Source organism: Sebastes fasciatus, chromosome 22, assembly GCF_043250625.1.
Source record: "Sebastes fasciatus isolate fSebFas1 chromosome 22, fSebFas1.pri, whole genome shotgun sequence".
Taxonomy (NCBI): Eukaryota; Metazoa; Chordata; class Actinopteri; order Perciformes; family Sebastidae; genus Sebastes; species Sebastes fasciatus.
Window position 1 is genome coordinate 13,053,048 of NC_133816.1, and position 15,618 is coordinate 13,068,665.

The 15,618-nt window shown below is 40.6% G+C and overlaps 2 protein-coding genes and 1 long non-coding RNA gene across 5 annotated transcripts; 1 reads left to right on the forward strand and 2 right to left on the reverse strand.

The window, feature by feature from the left end:
• Positions 1 to 2,222: 2,222 nt before the first annotated feature.
• LOC141760282 (uncharacterized) lies at positions 2,223 to 5,143 on the reverse strand. The gene is made up of 2 exons (XR_012592311.1): positions 4,451 to 5,143; positions 2,223 to 4,379 (listed from the first exon to the last, which is right to left on the reverse strand). It is a non-coding gene; the product is annotated as an uncharacterized LOC141760282 (long non-coding RNA).
• Positions 5,144 to 5,944: 801 nt separating this feature from the next.
• Positions 5,945 to 7,053, reverse strand: LOC141760269 (uncharacterized). Its single transcript, XM_074622932.1, has one exon. The coding sequence runs from the start codon at positions 7,038 to 7,040 to the stop codon at positions 6,051 to 6,053; it is 990 nt and encodes a 329-aa protein (XP_074479033.1). The 5' UTR covers positions 7,041 to 7,053; the 3' UTR covers positions 5,945 to 6,050.
• A 3,822-nt stretch (positions 7,054 to 10,875) lies between these two features.
• Positions 10,876 to 14,428, forward strand: LOC141760334 (uncharacterized). 3 transcript variants are annotated; one of them, XM_074623022.1, is made up of 3 exons: positions 10,876 to 11,047; positions 12,713 to 13,888; positions 13,973 to 14,428. In XM_074623022.1, the coding sequence occupies exons 1-3, from the start codon at positions 10,876 to 10,878 to the stop codon at positions 13,978 to 13,980; spliced, it is 1,356 nt and encodes a 451-aa protein (XP_074479123.1). In that variant the 3' UTR covers positions 13,981 to 14,428. The 3 variants fall into 3 exon arrangements, with proteins under 3 accessions (XP_074479123.1, XP_074479124.1, XP_074479122.1); XM_074623023.1 differs by having other exon boundaries at positions 12,713 to 13,552; positions 13,637 to 14,428; XM_074623021.1 differs by having other exon boundaries at positions 12,713 to 14,428.
• Positions 14,429 to 15,618: the final 1,190 nt, after the last annotated feature.

Genomic DNA, 15,618 nt, shown 5'->3' on the forward strand with positions numbered 1-15,618 from the left:
TTATTGTTAATCTCCAACACTGTAAAAACAGGCAAACTATCACTCACATCAGTCACTAACAGTCCACTTCCACTTCCCAAACAATTACATTAATGAAAATATTATCAATCAATGTTAAACTATCCCTCGTTATTCTACTTGGCTTTACAATTAACGGATAGAAACTCAAGCTAAACATAATATTAACAAATTCTGTTGTTTCATTATATAATCATTATATTTCAGTAAATCAATATTTAAGTATGGCATAGCCAACCAACCATTTAACCTCAGATGGTCTGCTAACAGAGCCATCAGTGTAGAAATTTACATCTGAATTTGGGATTGGTGTCTGCTGGAGGTCTGGCCTTGGAGAGGAACATGTTGCAATCACGTAATCGCAATCATGATCCTTGACGGTCTCGATCAGTGGGAGGAGAGTGGCTGGATTTAGCGGTGCGGAGCGTTTTCACCGTAATATGTGGACTGGACAGAATGATAGCCTCATAACCTGAGCGTCATGCTGCTGTCATGTGTTGTGTTGGTGCGGTGTTCAAAATGTGTAAAACGGCATGCGGAACGTGGACTACACAGTCATGAGCCAGTACTATGGGGGCTGATTTTTCAATCATCATCGCAACTGAGGCCACAGCTCTCAGACAACCTGGCATGCCCAACACTACGGGTCCCAATCGAGCCGAATAGTACGCGACAGGACGGTAACGCGAACCATGTTTCTGTACCAGGATACCTGTAGCAAAACCCTCCTTTTCGTGCACGTGTAGATGGAACAGCAAGTTGTAATCCGGCAGGCCCAGTGCTGGGGCCTGTAACAACGCAGGTTTCAGGTCTTGGAAAGCTTTTAACATAACTTCAACACAGAGTCCAAAGCTGCATACTCAAAAATCCAGTTCCTGCAATAATTAGCCATCCCCAGGAACGAATGCATTTCTTTCTTAGTTCTCGGGGGATGCATATCCAACAACAGTCTCACTCTTTCTGGCGACAACAGCCGCTGGCCGTTCTTCAACACATGACCCAGATACGTGACCTCAGGCAGGCAGAATTGCAGTTTGGTGAGTGATGCCCTGTGGCCACACTCCGCCAGTCTTTTGAGCAGCAAAATGGAGTCAGAGCGACACGCGTCTAATGTTGGGGACGCCATCAAGAGGTCGTCTGCATATTGAAGAAGGCTTGATCCTCCTGGCAGATCGAGATCGTCCAGATCACGTTTTACCGCTGCCGCGTACACACTCGGGGACTGGGAATATCCCTGGACTAGCCTTCGCCAGGTCAGCTGTCGACCTTTAAAAGTAAACGCAAACAGATACTGGCTGTCTGGATGCAGTGGAATGGAAAAGAAAGCTGAACATAGATCAATGACTGTGTAGTACGTAGAGTTTGCCGGTAATGAGGCTAAGATGGAATTGGTGTCTGGGACTAATTGAGTCATTGGAACCACAATGTTGTTAATTGCTTGCTAATCTTGCAGAAAACGCCACTCGTCTGGTCTACCAGGCTTAGGAATTGGCAAAATGGGTGTGTTACAGGGGCTGTTTGTGTAGCAAATCACTCCTTCAATTCCTGCAATTGCTTTGTGGGAGAGGTTATACTGGCGTATCATAGGTAGCTTAACATTAGGCTTAAGTGTCACTAGGTGAGGCGGCGCTGAATTTACAAAACCCACATGATTTTTATGTCTGGCCCACAAAATAGATGGAACCTCAGCTAGTTCTGACGGAGGTCCATATTCTGTCACTAGGGGAGGCTGCTGCGTGATAAATGTGCTGTCCGGTAACTCAATACGTGCTGGCATGTTGATCATGTACAACTCACAACCTAATGTAGTTACTTTTTGAGTTTTAGAGCCCTCGTTACTGGCTCTCAATTTCTGGCACCGAGCCACCATTTTACCAAGTTCCCTTGGCTCATGCCCAGGTGTGACTGCCACTGCAATGTGAGGCCAAGAATCATTATCATCAAATAATTCACTTTGTCTCTCTGTCAACAGCATTGAAAGAGCGCTCCCCTCTGGACCTACAAACAAAATTTGCTTGCATTCTAATTTCTCTTTTTTTTTTTTTACATGGGTACCAGCCAAACGAGTTAATTCCTGTGAAGGGTTAAAAACCGCAGTGTATTCACAACGTTAAGTGAGACCTCATAGCAGACATCAATATAGCGCAGTTTTGGTTATATCTTTGCGATTTTCTGGATATTGGAGACAGTAAATGTGTCCATCCTCTGAAAATTTAGCAAAGTCCAGCAGTACAATTGATCAATTGTTGATTTTAGAAACTGCATTGCCTGCACGGCCTTGTCTTCTGGGATAGTTAAATATAACCCGTCCGGAATACAATGAATAGAAGCACGAAGTTTGCAAGGCAAATCTCTCCCCAACAAATTAATGGGACACTTTTCAGATATCAAAAATGAATGCAATACATCTGAGCCTTCAACTGTTGTTTTAGATTTATTTTTTTTTGATAGTGGTTCTACCATAGGAACACCGGAAACACCCATAGTGGTGATATAATGTGTGGTTGGTTCAAAATTTCAACTGTTACCATTTACTTCAATTGCTAACGTGGGATCTTGTGACAAATCTAGCCAATTTGCAAATTGTTGTAAAAACTTGTTGTAGCCTATATCAAGTTAAGGTTATATAAATCAACCCTTAGCTACATATATTATTAAATAGGCCTATGACTTGACATCAGGTTATGGTAAAAACTAAATAAAATCGACAGGGAGTTACACAATTGTTATAATTTATAAATATACAAAAACATACAATTACTATGCTCTCCTCAAAGCCACCAGACTATTGACAGAAACTGTCATTTTAACCACTGATCATTATAAACGCACTTTTTCAAACTGACAGAAAACATTTAAAATTCGTCAAAACTGTCTTGCAATGGTCAATCTTGCAACAATTACCATCACTGGTTGCTTTCTACAGAATCTTGGCTTTCGTATTTTTAAGTATGTATTATAAGCTGCTTAGAGCTACTGTTAACCAGCCCTCTCTATTATCTATTTTATATTGCTGTGAACACATCTCCTTCAAACAACTAGATTTATTCAAGTTTCTACTCCAAAAATACATTTTACAAAATTATATTTGAACACCTCATGATAATGTTATAATTCACCTTCGCCTAATAATCTATTGGCATACCAAAATTAATAAATGAGTTAGCTGAATTCCTTCAGCCTCTCCCCCTTACTCTGGACACAAAACCTGCACCCTGTAGGTGTGTGTGTTTGTGTCAGTGTCTCTGTGTGTTTCTTGACCCCGCCCCTCTGGTGGATCATCAATGAATTCTGAGCCAGTTGCTCTGCTGCCTCCTTGCAGGGCAGCCATGTCTGCTCCTCTCCGTCTCTCCCTTTCAACTGCAGCAGTGATAAAAAATATCAACTCTTGTGTCTGCATTTTTCCTAACTCTGCCTCTGAAGCTTTTGCTTTATCGTTATCTTGGGGTAAAGTGAAACAGTGAATTTGTTCAATTCAATTCAATTGCTCTAAAAGTGGGATTTTAGCTTCAGTCACCATACTCAAACAAACACTGAGGGGACGGAGTTTTACCTTGGCGTTTAATCCTATCATACATCATTGCCTTTGTCTGATTCTCACTATCTCAGCCGCTTTGGTCTGCAATGTGTTCTTTAACAATGGCCTGTGACATGTTGCAATAAATGGTACGCATTCATCCACCATTTTTTTTCTTAATTCATCTGAACCCCATTCACAGCCATTCTCACTCACTCTCTCACTACAGATTTGAAGAGCGGTGACTTTCTTCCGTCAAAGTGCACACTTTCTCATAAATGCAAAATCCCAGTCTGGATTTCCATTGTCTCCATGCCCATTTATCTCAGTTAGCCGCAGTTTCTCCGTCTCAAGCGAGCCTCTATGCGGCAATTCACCATCCGTCCAATCACACATCAATACTGTGAACGGAACTACATATTTCCATCCGGCCTGTCTGCCCACTATTCCAGCGGGACTAGAGGGCACATACATCGTCTCAAAGTGTGTGTTTGCATGGTGTTTATCAATGACAGGTTGACTCTTCTCTTTTACCCTGTCGGTTCTTTGACTGATAAGATCTTTTAACCTTGGCTGTTTTGGAAACAGTCATATGTGTAAATTTCTCTGGTTTCTTTGCTGCTTTGGACTTTTGGGCACCCATTTTATTCAGCACTTAATTTCACACAGTTATTCAGCAAAATTCAGCAGCGTAAGCGCGCAAAGCACCAGCACATCAGTAAACAAGCAGCAATCACAGTTCAACATCATAGACACACAAAATGGGCACACAAAACGGGCACATGCACATCAACAACACCTCTCTGCATCAACAGCTTCTCCTCTTTTTTTTTTTTCCTTTCCCCTTCCAGCAGGGTGAGGCTTCAATTTATTTTTTCAAGATGGAGCCCCGAAAGCCCGACGCCTCGTGTACACAAACAATAAAACGGATATCCCTCGGCCCCTGGGGTCTCCCCCAGAACCTCTAGTTTCCCACTGGACACAGAGTTGGGATAGTCGTCAATCTTGGTCTGGCCGAGGCAGTTCTATTTCAAACTCCCCGGAAACGTCTTTCCCTCTTGGACCAGAGCTCATGGGAGTCCCCCCTGGTCGGGTCTAGCCCGAAGCTAACCCGGAAACTCAACCACCCCTGTTGGTGGTACTGTGGTACCTAAACCCCACAGACTTTATCTTGAACACCACCCACCCTTCTGGAAGTGTAATATTACCCTTTTTAATATTACCTCTTTACCATGAACTGGTTAACTTCAATTTCCACTTTTATCCATTACATTTTCTATTTCAAATTTCAGAAATTACTCAGCCGAATTATTACTTTACTCCCTTGAGATGGAGTGTTACTCTATAGCTAAATTTTTAAAATTTCAGATTCTTTTAGATCTCGTCAAACACAGACATGGTAAGGCAAAAGCAGATAATTTGCACTTACCACTTCTGTTGTTATGTTGAAATCCTGTTCGTGACGCCAAATTGTGATGGAATAATTGATATACAAGTTATCTTTAGAAGGAAGAGGTCCGGAGCTGATGATGTCTTACAAAAGAAGGTTTATTGAAGCTTGATCAAAGAGAATTGTCAGGTCTCCACAATAGATGCTCTCTGCGTGAAGGCCTCACAACTCTGTCCTTCCCCCCCCCCGGTGCTCAGTGTCTTACCCCTTATCATGTTATGACTTACTTCGTTCCCCTGGTTGCCCTAGCAACTGGCTCTACGGTCTCCACTACAGGCACAGCTGTACAGATAACAGTGGCTCCTCTAGACAGGACTCCAACCCAAAAATGTCAACAGAGGGACACTCTGACAAACACTCTGACCTTTCTACCAATAAGAGAGGAATTGATGGAAAATTCCATCACAGTAAGGATGTACATGTATCATTCCACAAGGACATTTGGAACGTTTTAGTAAACTACAACTGTTTTTTTATTTTTTGTTTAATAGCAGTCAATGATTTAGCATGAAAAAACAAAAAACAAATAAGCAGCGAAGGAAGAAGAATTCAAATTGTTTAAGTAGAAATACCACAGTGTAATTCACAGTGCATTCAAAATGTTGAGTAAGAACGGAAATACGAGCAAAACATGTTTAACTGTGAAACTAACACTTTTCCTTGATTTGGGAGATTAAGATTGTTTCAAAGAAAAACTGTTTCCAACAGAAATATAAGTAATACAGTCAAATGAAGGGAATCTTTATACTAACATATTGACATCTAATTTTTGTGGAAAACATTTCACATTCAGTTACAAAGATGTAGCTATTGCTTGAGTATATTTCATTCAGTTAGTGAACACCTCTCCACAAGAGATTCACCTCTATGGTTTCTCCTGTGTATATTGACCCTCAGGTGTTTTCTCAAGAATGTGATTTGAGAAAATCTCTTTCCGCACGTGTTGCAATTATGTGGCTCCTGACTTGTGTGGGTTCAAATAGAAAACTACTTGTCTGTATTCACTCGTATATGCCTTTTCAATTCAAGCACTACAAAGAATCTTTTCCCACAGGTCTTACGAAGTTACGGCTTCTCACCTGGGTGGAATGTTCTCATGTGGACCATCAAGTTACCATTACGTCCGAAAGCTTTTCCACATTCTTTACAAGTAAACGGCTTCTCACCTGTATGAGTTCTCATGTGGACTGTCAAATCTCTATTTTGTTTGAAATCTTTCTCACATGTTTTACAAGAATACGGCTTCTCATCTGTATGGGTTCTCATGTGGACTGTCAAGTTATTACTCTGTCTGAAAGCTTTCCCACATGTTTTACAAGAATACGGCTTCTCACCTGTGTGGGTTCTCATGTGGACCAAAAAGCTACTTTTATGTCCGAAATCTTTTCCACATGTTTTGCAAGGATATAGCTTCTCACCTGTATGAGTTCTCATGTGGATTTTCACTTCACTATTTTGTGTGAAACTTTCCCCACATGTTTCACAAGTAAACGGCTTCTCACCTGTGTGGATTCTCATGTGGACCAAAAAGCTACTTTTATGTCTGAAATCTTTTCCACATGTTTTGCAAGGATATGGCTTCTCACCAGTGTGGATTATTATATGACTCTTCAATGTCGAAGCCCGACTGAATTTTTTTCCACATGTTTTGCAAGAATACGGCTTCTCGCCTGTATGGGTTTTCATGTGGATCATTAAGTTACTTTTACTTCCAAAATGTTTTCCACATGTTTTGCAAGAATATGGCTTCTCACCAGTGTGGGTTCTCATATGAGTCTTCAATGCTGACGTCTGACTGAATTTTTTTCCACATGTTTTGCAAGAATACGGCTTCTCGCCTGTATGGACTCTCATGTGGACTGTCAATTCACCATTCAGTCTGAAAGCTCTCCCACATGTCTTACAAGTAAATGGCTTCTCACCTGTGTGGGTTCTAATATGAATCTTCAATGATGTTTTGTCATCGAATCTTTTCCCACATGTTTTGCAAACGTACAGCTTCTCACTTGTGTGGGTTCTCATGTGTACCGATACCACAGAGGTTATAACTGGCATGTTGACAACAGACTGTTTCTCTGCAGCATTCAAGTAAAGAGTGTGATCTTCACTGTGGTCACCTTCCTCATGAGTAGGAGTCAACATAAAGGAATCAGTCTCCTGCTTCAGTACAAGCTGCTCTCCCTCCTGACTGGTGCAGAGTACCTCCTGTTCCTCTTTAATCTGTGGAGGATCTGGGTCCTCTTGGTCCAGACTGGAGTTCCTCTCCTGAATACAGAGCTGCTGGTCAACGGGAACCTCCTCCTCCTTACAGACATGTTGCTGTGGGAGCTCTGGAGGGACAGAGAACAAAAGCAATATGATACTAACGTTACTGTGATGAGAGAAAAACAGACATCTGAGCAGACAAATACAACCAGTATGTCTTTAAACCAGGGGTGTCCAAACTACGGCCCGCGGGCCAACTGCGGAAATTGACCAGTTTTTGAAAGAGAAAGAACGACCTCTTCATGAACTGAGTGACCCTCTAAGGTTGGCAGACCTGGCATTTCTAGTAGATCTTACTGATCATCTCAACACACTGAACAAGAGTCTGCAAGGCAAAGACCAGCTTGTACCACAACTTTACGCACACATGAAAGCATTCCGTGCGAAGCTTCGTCTCTTTGAGACACAACTACGCAGCTTTAATGTCGCGCACTTCCCCACGCTGTCCGAAATCAAAGTTGCTTTTCCAGAGGTCAACCGTTCTGCTAAAAAGGAGAAATATGTGTCTGTCGTCATATTTTTCTTGACAGAATTCAGTGAGCGCTTCCAAGATTTTTTTGTCATTGAGAAAGAAATCATGCTGTTCTCGACTCCCTTCCTGATGGATGCAGAAGAAGTGGAAGAGAGTCTGCTATTAGAACTTATCGAAATGCAGTGAGATGATTCTCTGAAGAATCAGCATCAGCTTCTCTCTCTACCCGACTTCTACCGGAGCTTGGAAAAGGCCAAGTTTCCTCTGATGCGAGTCTGTTCGGCTCAGCATACATATGTGAGCAAACATTTTCTCTGTTAACTATGAAATGAAAACAGACTGAGAACCAAAATGACCGACAGCCATCTCTGTGTTGTCCTTCGCATCTCAACCACCAAACTTTCTCCCGACCTGCCAGCCATCGTTCAGTCCAAAGCGCAGCATCACTGCTCCCACTAAGTGCAGCGCTGTTCCCATTATAGGTGAGTTAAAATATATTATGCAGTATTCATGAGTTCACAAGCCCAATTACTTAATAAATTCAGTCAATTAAAGTTGATAGCATTTTATAACAAACGTTAGTTGATCTGTTAACAACCCCAATAACTTATTTGCATAACTAGCTTCAATATACCCATCCCCTTGTCCCCTTGTTGTCCCCCCTGTATACAGGTATGTGAAGGGGGATCACCATCCTGACTAAGAAGCAATCTCAGGCTGCTGTTTGGAGAATGAGCTGTCAACCCTTTCTGTAACAAAATACATGGAAACCCATTAATGGAAAGTTGTGATGTAGGATGTTTTTTTTTCTTTAAGCATATTCAAGTATCAAGCATAATTTACCTCATTTCATTAATTTTGTTAACTTTAATACACTGGAGGTGAGGCAATATACCTCACCTCCAGTGAGTGGCCCAGCCTTTCGTATATTTTTCTGTATGTAACACTCAACGGTAATACCCTTTTATACTTCAGAGAATTAATTGAATGATGGATACTTCCTGAATTTATGGTCATATGACAAAACATAATCACAGTTGCCTAGATACAGGGGATGGCTCAACTTACCAGTCTCCACTATGGCTGCGTTCCAAAGCTCTTAATTGCATCCCTGTTTCCCTCACTTGCGTCTCATCCTTGCGTCTTAGTCCCTCCCACCAGGGAAGCATGGAGAGACGCAAGGAAACCATGCGAGGAGAGAGGAAACGAGGAAATACGATTTAAGCGACATGGGACGGTCGTTTCCTCTGAAGCGTCACGTGAAGCGACGTCCGTTTCTGATGACAGCAGCAGCTGATCACAGCTGGATCAGCTGTCAGTCAGCTTTAACAGCTGTTTGTGTCTGAACTGTACTAATACTAATACAGACAAGTGCAAGCTGCAGCCTGTATTTCTACTGTGGACTGCTTAGAGGCTCAGGAAACATCTCTACTGGATCAATAACTTTATATTATTTATTCATTATTAGAGTCTGTAGTTATTGATATTCTGATTGTGAGTTAATTATTTCATAACCCAGAATATGACTATGGTGTTTTTTTTAACACTGGACATTATTTATTAGGCTAAAGGGAAAATGTAAATGATGTATATCAAACCCGACGTTCAGGAATCATCAGCCTCATGTGACTGAATGGAAATGAGGATAAATGATGTAAAAGGTGTTTGTTGCTGACAGACAGACTCTCCTTTTCTCTCTGACTTTAATAGTTTCATTAATAAAAGTTAACGGGGGAAATAACAGATCATGAAAAGACAAATCATTCTAATAAATGCAGAAAGTTATTTTAAGTCAGTTTGTCAGGTGTTATAAACCCCTCTGACTGTCAGGCAGCTTCACTGACGGTGTGTGAAGCAGAGCTACTGCAGGTCCTTCTGCTGCTGCTCAGAGCTACAGTTAACACAGATTATAACTAGATGGTGAATCAGAAGACAACTAAACTATGAAACGTTTAATCTGTAATCTGTTTTCACTCCGGTATAAAACTCCAGTGATGTTGAGAGGTAAAGTTATCAGATCAGTCTGATCGGCAGCAGCGTCCAATCAGTAACTGATATCCAATAAGGGGGCGTGTCGGTCGGCAAAAGACTTCCGTGCAGGATACACTGGTGTATCCTCGCTCATAGCTCCTCCGGCAAGCCTCCTCGATCCTCGATCCTCGATGCACAAATAAGGGCTTTGGAACGGTCTTCAAAATGGAGCACCAGAACAACTTCCGGTTCAAGCGAGGATCGAGGAGCGAGGAAATGAAAATTAAGAGCTTTGGAACGTACCCATTGTCTTTAAATCATTATTAGTTTGTTAAAAGATCATAGTAGTAGTCCTCACCTCTCCTGTGTAACTGTATATCTTTATAAAGATCATAGTAGTAGTCCTCACCTCTCCTGTGTAACTTGATCTCGGGTTTCAACACGATATCCAACAGTCTGCGCTGACGATCGATCTCTTCCTCCTGCTCGACGATAGTTTTCTCTAAAACTCTGAATATTTCTTCAGCAGCAGCAGTTAGTCGCTCGTTAACAAACTCTCTCAAAGACTCAACTGAAGACATTGTTGTTTGATCATCAAGTGAAGAGTTACCCGCACTACGACTACAACATCGTCTTCAGCTGACTGAACAAGCAGCATGCAGCTCATGACGCTACTAGTAGTGTTGTTTACTTCTGCTGGGTGTCACACTCGGAAGGTCCGACAGTGGAGCGTATCAAACATATTTACTGCCAATGGAGGCATGCCAGAACAGAGGTGATGTGAGACCGTATATAGTAGAAAAGCATCAATAGTAAAAAAGCATCAACATGATATGTACTATATAACCAATGTATATGTTTATTTTCTATATTTTTAAATATATATATTTTTAAAGTTAAAATATTTCATCTTGTTTCGTTTATTTACTTATTTCTATGTATACCGTATGTATTTTGTATTTCATGTGAAAAATAGCAGTAAATATATTTGATAGGCTACAAGGTATGAAAGAGTAAAGAAAAGCTGCCTCACGTCCACTGTCGGACCTTCCCAGTGTGACACCCAGCGGAAGTAAACAACACTACTAGTAGCGTCATGAGCTGCATGCTGCTTGTTCAGTCAGCTGAAGACGATGTTGTAGTCGTTGTGCGGGTAACTCTTCACTTGATGATCAAACAACAATGTCTTCAGTTGAGTCTTTGAGAGAGTTTGTTAACGAGCGACTAACTGCTGCTGCTGAAGAAATATTCAGAGTTTTAGAGAAAACTATCGTCGAGCAGGAGGAAGAGATCGATCGTCAGCGCAGACTGTTGGATATCGTGTTGAAACCCGAGATCAAGTTACACAGGAGAGGTGAGGACTACTACTATGATCTTTATAAAGAGATCCAGTTACACAGGAGAGGTGAGGACTACTACTATGATCTTTATAAAGAGATCAAGTTACACAGGAGAGGTGAGGAGAACTACTATGATCTTTTAACAAACTAATAATGGTTTAAAGACATAGTGGAGACTGTGGTAAGTTGAGCCATCCTCTGTATCTAGGCAACTGTGATTATGTTTTTTTTCATTAGACCATAAATTCAGGAAGTACCCATCATTTCTATCTTGCTGTGATGGAGAGAAGCACATGGGAGAAGTAGTGAGTACTTTTTTTTAATGTCAGGAATAATGACTGTTAGGTCAAATCTAATTTATCCAGGTCTAAAAATATATATTACACATGTTGGTGATTTACTAAGGTATAACACCGTGTTAGTAACTTCGCTAAAGATGAGCCTGAACAACTTGGTTTGATTTTTTTACATGTTAAAGGGACTATTTGTAACTTTCAGAAATGCTTGTTAACAGCGACACCTGTGGCCGTTAAGTCAACGAAAGTCAGCGCCGGGTTCGCGCTTTGCTCGCTCTAAATAGACGTGAACGAGCATCACTCATAACAGTGAGGCGACACACGTCAGCTAAAACCATAATATCACTCTATATTTCACCTGCTTGGCAGTAATGTTAGCTGACCAGACGGAGGTCTCTCCATGAATCACTGCTGATCCTAGTGTTGGCTTTTCCTGCTTCATTGTCGGTGCCGGGGCTCTGAAGCAGCGGGGCTCTGAAGCAGCGGGGCTCCGCAGCGCGTAACGTTATCGCCTCCCGACCGCGGCCGGAGGGAGCAGGAAGACACCGGAGGCGATAACGTTTCTCTCTGCGGAGCCCCGTCACTTCACAAGACACGGGAAACCTCTGTTGGTCTGGAGGAGCTGCGGCATTTATTTCTGCTCAAACGTCCACTGTACATTCACTAGATATTCTCAGAGCTAAACTAACTCTTCTGCAGTGTGGAGTGAGCGCGCGTTCACGTCTAGAGGTGGAGCGAGACAGCGAGAATGTGCGAGAAGCCCAGCTTTGCATTCAAATAAAAGGATGAGGCATCTTTTCCGCTGAGTGATGTGCTGAAGAAGCCAGCTCAACCTCAAAAGGCTGGAGGAACTGCAAGGAGGGAGCAACTGTTCATATTCCCCTGCAACCTTGACGACTGGAATATTGAATGACTGTTCTGACTGTTCAATGGTCTTGAAACTTACTGGTGGTTTGTTCTCACAAGTTAATAACTGTGAAACTGTTTGTTAACACACTTATGCTGAGGTTTAAACTTAAAAACTCAGATGTTCAGTTTACCCCACGATGGCTCAACTTACCCACTGACTCGGATCAACTTACCCCTTACCTGGGGCAAGTTGAGCAACAGGGGCACTTTTTTTTTGGAAGGGCACTTTTTTCAGACAGCTTTGTTATAGATGCATGCTGATAATTTCATTTGATAGGAGAGATCCTGAATTTAAGGTTCATGTTTTCATTCTACTTCTGTCTCATTTTTCCTAACCTCGAGGACAGCATAAGTAAAAATTGCCTCATCTTACCCCACTCTCCCCTGCTGGTTGTATTTGTCTGCTCAGATGTCCGTTTTCCTCTCATCACAGTAACGTTAGTATCATATTGCTTTTGTTCTCTGTCCCTCCAGAGCTCCCACAGCAACATGTCTGTAAGGAGGAGGAGGTTCCCGTTGACCAGCAGCTCTGTATTCAGGAGAGGAACTCCAGTCTGGACCAAGAGGACCCAGATCCTCCACAGATTAAAGAGGAACAGGAGGAACTCTGCACCAGTCAGGAGGGAGAGCAGCTTGAACTGAAGCAGGAGACTGATTCCTTTATGTTGACTCCTACTCATGAGGAAGGTGACCACAGTGAAGATCACACTCTTTACTTGAATGCTGCAGAGAAAGAGTCTGTTGTCAACATGCCAGTTATAACCTCTGTGGTATCGGTACCAAACAGTGATCACCAGCTCTTCTCTCACATCTCTCATGAAGCTGAGAGCCAAGATCAAAGAGGAGGCGAGCATGGAGACTCAGGATCAACTAGAGATGCAGAGCCGAAATCACAGAAAAGACTTCACAAAAGCAGAAGTCACAGTAACAATGTAAAGAACTCTAACTTTTTAGAGATTCACCATACCACTAACACAGGTAAACAGTCTTTCAAATGTGACACATGTGGGAAGGATTTTAAGGTTAAGTTCAAATTGCAGATACACATGAGAACCCACACAGGTGAGAGACCATATTCTTGCAAAACATGTGGGAAAAAATTCAGTCAGACTTCATCATTGAAGACTCATATGGGAACCCACACAGGTGAGAAGCCATATTCTTGCATAACATGTGGAAAAGATTTCATCACTCAGAGTGAATTGACAGTCCACATGAGAGTCCACACAGGCGAAAAGCCATACTCTTGCAAAACATGTGGGAACAAATTCAGTCGGACATCATCATTGACAGTCCACATGAGAACCCATACAGGTGAGAAGCCATATTCCTGCAAAACATGTGGAAAAGATTTCATGCGTAATTCTGAATTGACAGTCCACATGAGAACCCATACAGGCGAGAAGCCATATTCTTGCATAACATGTGGAAAAGATTTCATCACTCAGAGTGAATTGACAGTCCACATGAGAGTCCACACAGGCGAAAAGCCATACTCTTGCAAAACATGTGGGCAAAAATTCAGTCGGACATCAAGATTGACGAGTCATATAAGAACCCACACTGGTGAGAAGCCGTATTCCTGCAAAACATGTGGAAAAGATTTCATGCGTAGTGGTGATTTGACAACCCACATGAGAATGCACACAGGTGAGAAGCCGTTTACTTGTAAAACATGTGAAAAAAAATTCAGTCAGACTTCATCATTGAAGACTCACATGAGAACCCACACAGGTGAGTAGCCGTTTACCTGTAAAACGTGGGAAAGGTTTCGTACGTAGTAGTTACTTGTTGGTCCACATGAGAAGATTCCACACAGTTGAGAAGCTGTAACTTTGTGAGACCTGTGGGAAAAGATTCCTTTGCTAACATAACATTACTTTATTATTTTTATTTCATCATATATAATTTTTTATTAAAGAAAATAGCATCACTTTTGTAATAAAATAATTGTTTACATGTATGAGTTATTATTTGATAGTTCTGCATGAAGCCTCTTACACATCTTTGCAAGAAGTCAGATTTTATATTTGAGAATGACTGATCTCACTGTTTTATATTACTATATAAAAAATCCTGTTAAATGTTGAAATGCCTTTTTTTTTTTTTGCTATTTGTATACACTTATATGTTTGGCCACATTTTTGGGGCATTTTTCATTAATAAATGACAATAAAACAATGAATTCTTCCTTCGCTGCTTACTTGTTTTTTTTTCATGCTAAATCATTGTCTGCGAAGTAACAAAAAAACACTTGTACTTTACTAAAACGTAACAAATTTCCTTGTTGAATGATACATCTACATCCTTGCTACTGAAGTTAAATACACACGTTTAAATAAATACCACAGCAGCAATTGGTAGCCTATGTTTTTTGTGTTAGCCAACTCTAATACATGATGTATTAATAAAAGGATGAAAACGGTTGCTAAATCAATCTGAAATGTAGGCTACCAAACTTTGAATGAGGCATTTATTAATAATTTCTAAAAGTTCATAATTTTGCAACAAAAAGGAAGAATATTTGGTCCATTTATTGTGTATAAATGTATATGTTTATTTTCTATATTTAAAAAAAATATTTTTTTTAAGTAAAAATATTTCATCTTGTTTCGTTTATTTACTTATTTCTATGTATAACGTATGTATTTTGTATTTCATGTGAAAAAAATAGCAGTAAATATAATTTATAGGCTACAAGGTATGTAGGCCTCCAAGGTATGAAGTCAGAAAGAAAAGCTGCCGTGTGACACACAATTAAAATTGATTCTGAATTTTACAGGTAGCCAATGGAGGCATGCCAGAACAGGGGTGATGTAAGACCGCACATAGTAGAAAAGCATCACAATTATATGTACTATATAACCAATGTATATGTTTAAAAAATAATAATTAATACATTTCACTTAATAATGTTTCGAAAAACAGCCACAAGACCAAAGATGTAGAATTAGCCTTACAACACATACGTAATAAAATAAAATAAATAAATAATAAACAGTCAAATACAATTTTGATATGTCTGTCTCTCTGAATAAATGTGTACAATATAAATACAACTGCATGACATTATGATGGCTATAAAGTAGAAGTACTGGTATCTGTTTAAGTTGTGATTTAAACAACGCTGAAGCCGATCACTAAAACGATCGATCTCACGTAATAAAAGATTTTCCAAATGGTATTTTAGGCGCCGGTTCTGTAATAAACAATGCTATATTTTGCAGTAAAAACCATGTAACCTTTATGACTGAGGGGCTCGTGATTATTTTTAATATTAGCATTATTTACTGGTAATTAGGTTTAATTTTTTTATACATAATAAACAATATTATAAAAGAAAAAAAAAATGAAGTAGGTGAATTATGTAAAGCAGCACA